At 43.2% G+C, this 5,458-nt stretch overlaps 1 protein-coding gene across 1 annotated transcript in view; it reads right to left on the bottom strand.

The window, feature by feature from the left end:
- Window positions 1-5,458, bottom strand: part of SLC66A3 (solute carrier family 66 member 3) — a 29,969-nt gene that overhangs the window by 8,304 nt on the left and 16,207 nt on the right. The window contains exon 5 of the mRNA XM_017853968.1: window positions 2,730-2,771. Coding sequence (XP_017709457.1) covers window positions 2,763-2,771 — 9 coding nt within the window. The 3' untranslated portion in view covers window positions 2,730-2,762. The remainder of the gene's footprint in view (window positions 1-2,729; window positions 2,772-5,458) is intronic.

Raw genomic sequence — 5,458 nt, 5'->3', positions numbered from 1 at the left:
AAAAAAAAAAAAAAAAAGTGTATTAAAAACCATCTTCACAATATAGAGCAAAACCACCTCCTGCTCAAAAGTGTAAGCCTAAATAAAGCTTCACCCCCAACCCCCAAAATGAACAATTTTGGTTCCAGGTATTTCTGGGGAAATGATCTTCCTATCATAATGACTACTTTCGGCCCCTTGGCCCGAATTCATAAATAGTAATTTATCGGCCGGGCGCGGTGGCTCAAGCCTGTAATCCCAGCACTTTGGGAGGCCGAGACGGGTGGATCACGAGGTCAGGAGATCGAGACCATCCTGGCTAACAGTGAAACCCCGTCTCTACTAAAAAATACAAAAAAACGAGCCGGGCGAGGTGGCGGGCGCCTGTAGTCCCAGCTACTCGGGAGGCTGAGGCAGGAGAATGGCGTAAACTCGGGAGGCGGAGCTTGCAGTGAGCTGAGATCCGGCCACTGCACTCCAGCCCAGGCGACAGAGCGAGACTCCGTCTAAAAAAAAAAAAAAAAACAGTAATTTATCATCTTAAGTGCTCAATTGATAGTAATGTGGCTCTGGCTAAGAAGGGTTATAACTTTTTTTTCCTTTTTTTTTGGAGACAGTCTCGCTCTGTCACCCAGGCTGGGGTTCAGTGGCCTATCTCGGCTCACTGCAACCTCCACCTTCTGGGTTCACGTGATTCTCCCGCCTCAGTCCTCAGGAAGCTGGGATGACAAGCGCCTGCCACCACGTCTGGCTATTTTTTGTATTTTTAGTAGAGACAGGGTCTCACCATGTTGGCCAGGCTGGTCTCAAACTCCTGACCTCAAGTGATCTGCCCAGCTTGGCCTCCCAAAGTGCTGGGATTACAGGCATGAGCCACCACACCTGGCCTAAGAAGGGTTATAACTTTTAAAAATCCCTTTATAATCCCTTTATTCATTTGAAGTCCTGAGGGTGCTGCTATGTCAGAACATTCCATGTTAAGCAAGGGTGGTTTAACATATTCTGTTAAGATCATCCTGAAAAACGGGCCCACATAACAAGGCTTATTTTATATTCAAGTAAGCATGAAAATGTGTCTCTTTATGGAAAAATAAAAATACATATACATAACTTTAACAGTGACTTCACTTCTATTGTAAGGTACAGATAAAACTCCTGATAAATAGGTTTAATGAGATTTAAGATATCTTTGCGTTTGTAAAACACATGTAAGATTTTAGCTACACTGTTTTTAAAAAGTTATTCCCAAGCTGGGCGCGGTGCGCACACCTGTAAACCCAGCACTTTGGGAGACGGAGGCGGGCAGATCACCTGAGGTCAGGAGTTCGAGACCAGCCTGGCCAACATGGTGAAACCCCGTCTCTACTAAAAATACAAAAATTAGCCAGGCATAGTAGCGCATGCCTGTAATCCCAGCTACTCTGGCAGGAGAACTGCTTGAACATGGGAGGCAGAGGTTGCAGTGAGCCAAGATCACGCCATTGCACTCCAGCCTGGGTGACAGAGTGAGAATCCATCTCAAAACAAAACAAAACAAAAAAAGTTATTCCCAGATACACTGATCACTTTCAAGAATAGCTGTCATAGATAAGAAATAAGTCACAATTAGAACAATCTTGATCTTTTAAACTTAATTTCTAATGTATAGGTTTTGTTGTTTACTTGTGGTTTGACTCTCCTTTCCATGCTGAGAATTCAAATCCTGTGGAAAGACCCAAGCCTGTCTTCCTTCCCATTTCCCACTTGATCAAAGTTTATGCTTTGATCGGAACAATTTTAGTCCTACCATCAGAACTGACAAAAAGTATTCGAGTAAAGGTATAACCTCCAGGAAGAGACTAACAAACATATCTCTGTTCTGAAGCACTATTTCTCAAATAATAATTAGCTCATTTAAAAGGTCTACATGCTGGGGACATTTTCTGATCTTCACAGGTGACACCCATCTGTTCTAATCATTTTCCAAAGATGTATAATATATGCTTGATTTGGGAGTTGAAAACAGCCTAAGGAATTACTAAATTATTTTGTGGTTAACCAAAGTACTTCCTCTTCTATGACAGCTTTTTCTTTTAAAGAAACAGAACAAGAACGTAGTCCATTGGTGACACCACTTCCCTGCTTCAAAGCCTCCAGAGGCTTCCTACTCTTTGTGGGCAGTTCTTGTAGGCCCTGAATACTTGGGCCACTGCCAGCCTCGCGCCCTTCCTCTCCTGAAACTCACCCGCTTGTCACTGTCACCCTGCTCTCCGCACTCTAGCCCTTTGTCCTTCACTCATGACCTTCACATGCTGCTCCTTGTTAGGAGTCTGGCCTCCCCCAGCACCCTTTCCTCTGGCTAAACCTCTACTCATCCTTACGATTGCTCTTCTTCAAATTAATCCGCCCAGCTCCTGCAAACTAGGCCAGGTTCTCCTTAGATGCTCATCCTGCTCTACTCTTCCAAACCATGTTCCATTAGAATTCAATAGGGAATTGTGTGATTACCTCATGTCCAATTCCACTGCTTAAGTAGAAGTTCCATGGAGATAGGAATCTATTATCTTGTGCATATTCTATCCCCTGTACTATAAGGAGAGGCTTAATAATAAAAATGGTTGCCAATAAGACTAGGAATACATTGTTGCCATCTTCTAAATCTGTAATCCAATAGAGCCAAGTCCATCCATTAAGCCCTAAGACAGTTTACAAATGAAGGAGGCACAAATAGCACAAAACTCAAAAAGGAAGTGAGAATATATTTTGCTTACTTGTAAAATCATTGGTGGTCATTAAGGTTGTGATTATTCTTGCTGTAAAAGAAAACTTGCAGCAATAAGTAACTTGCCTCTCAGACATTTTGGGGTTTAGCTAATAATGTCTTTCCCTTTTAATATCCCAATATATATTAACCATTATTTCTTAATTATTTTTATTTTTATTTTTTTACCAATATATATTAACTATTCTTGATAGAGTTTGGTAGTACAGAAAACCAAATAGTGCTGTATTTCGTAATTACATAAAAACTAGCCATGCCGGATCTCCTGAGGTCAGGAGTTTGAGACCAGCCAGGCCAACATGGCAAAACCCTGTCTCTACTAAAAATACAAAAATTAGCCAGGTGTAGTGACAGGCGCCTGTAATCCCAGCTACTCAGGAGGCTGAGGCAGGAGAATCACTTGAACCTGGGAGGAGAAGGTTGCAGTGAGCTGAGATGACGCCAATGCACTCCAGCCAGGGCGACAGAGCCAGACTCCATCTCAAAAACAAAAACAAAACAAAAACCAGCCATGCATCCTACCCCAATGGTTTTGAAACTACTCATAAGGGAGGATACCTAGAAGGTACTCGAGCGCTGCCCATGGTAACTCGGAAAGACTGCGCTCCCTTCCACTGTCTTCTGTGCTAACCTGCAACCCCAACCCTCCAAAACAACGCTTAATAATGCTCAGTTACAAACTGAGCCTCTGGGTAGTTTTATTTAAAGAAAGGCTCCCACTAATTAAAAACAATGTTTTGGCCAGGCACAGTGGCTCGCGCCTGTAATCCCAGCACTTTGGGAGGCTGAGGCAGGTGGATCATGAGGTCAGGAGTTCGAGACCAGCCTGCCCAACATGGGGAAACCCGCGTCTCCACTAAAAATACAAAAATTAGCCGGGTGTGGTGGCCGGCGCCTGTAATCTCAGCTACTTGGGAGGCTGAGGCAGGAGAATTGCTTGAAACCGGAAGGCGGAGGTTGCAGTGAGCTGAGATTGCGCCACCACACTCTAGCCTAAGCAAAAGAGCGAAACTCCATCTCAAAAAACAAACAAACAATAAAGGTTTTGAAATCACTGATTTCTATCCTTGCATTTTATAGATAAGGAGACTGAGGCCCAGAAAAAGGGAAGATTTTTCCAAGGGTTTAACTAGAACTATTTTGTTTAGTCCATTTGTGTGCTATAGCCCTTTACTTAGTAAACATTTAGGAAACTGGAGTAACAGTTGAAACCAACACACGAGCGCAGAGAGTGGCATGACTTGGGAGTTAGAGAAGACCACTGCCTGCAGCTCAAGGTATGCCTTTCCCAGCCCAATACCAGCCCATCAAAACCCCTCTCAGCTAACACATTCTGCATGTAGCACATATTGACATAGTAGTTTTTTGGTCTTATCTTCCAACTAAACTGCAAGCCCCTGAAAGGCAGAGGCCAAATCCTATAAAATGTTTTGTTGACACATTTGATAAACCAAGGCTTTACACACAGACACCACATAAATAGCTGTTGATTAAATCATCATTTAAATAAAATAAATCATGTAAGTAGACAGAAGACTTCAGTCAGGGAAGCGGCCACCAAAGTACTCTCAAACTTTTTAAAAGGCTGTTAATAACCACACATCTGACAAGGGTTAATGACCAAAATATGTAAGAAACTCAAATGAAACAATTAAAAAATGGGCAAAGGATCTGAATAGACATTTCTCCAAAGAAAACATACAGGGCCAGGTACAGTGGCTCACACCTGTAACCCCAACACTTTGGGAGGCTGAGGTGAGATGAACACTTGAGCCCAGTAGTCTGAGACCAGCCTTGGCAACATACTGAGACCCGTCTCTACAAAACATTGGCTGGGGGCGGTGGCTCACGCCTGTAATCCTAGCACTTTGGGAGGCCAAGGCGGGTGGATCACTTGAGGTCAGGAGTTCAAAACCAGCCTAGCCAACATGGTGAAAATCCGTCTCTACTAAAAATACAATTAGCCAGGCATGGTGGCATGTGCCTGGAATCCCAGCTACTCGGGAGGCTGAGGCAGGAGAATCGCTTGCCTTGGAGGCAGAGGTTGCAGTAAGCCAAGATTGCACCACTGCACTCCAGCCTGGGTGACAGAGCAAGACTCTGTCTCAAAATAATAATAATAATAATTAATAATTAGCCAGGTGTGGTGGTGTGTGCCCATACTCCCAGCTACTTGGAAACCTGCAGTGAGTGAAGATCACATCACTGCATTCCAGCCTGTGACAGAGCGAGACCCTGTCAAAGAAAGAAAGTCTTGATTTTAAGACATAATTAAGACAAGCAACTTGTTGAATATAAAGACCAGCAGCCATGGATGGAGACACTGGCCCTTTAAGATGCAGAAGAACCATGACAAAATCTACTTAAAATATCTAAAACTAGTAAATCCAACCAATGTGACAGCTCTGAATTATAAAAATGTCTCTACCTATATATACCATATATGTATTTTAGGAAGTTTTTGTAAGAATCCAGATGAACAGTGAACATTTTAAAGTTAAGACCAAACAACGTGGCTGCTGAAAATCTCCATCACTACACATTTTATTCATTCTCAAAAGCCACTGTTCATCTTTTAAAACCTGTTATATTCAGATTTTTAAGATAAATTAGTGGCCGGGCGCGGTGGCTCAAGCCTGTAATCCCAGCACTTTGGGAGGCCGAGATGGGCGGATCACGAGGTCAGGAGATTGAGACCATCCTGGCTAAGACGGTGAA

The sequence above is a fragment of the Rhinopithecus bieti genome, unplaced genomic scaffold (assembly GCF_001698545.2).
Source record: "Rhinopithecus bieti isolate Rb0 unplaced genomic scaffold, ASM169854v2 scaffold_1530, whole genome shotgun sequence".
In the NCBI taxonomy this organism is placed as follows: domain Eukaryota; kingdom Metazoa; phylum Chordata; class Mammalia; order Primates; family Cercopithecidae; genus Rhinopithecus; species Rhinopithecus bieti.
Note: the sequence above shows the minus strand (reverse complement) of the source record. Positions and strands in the feature narration are given on the sequence as shown.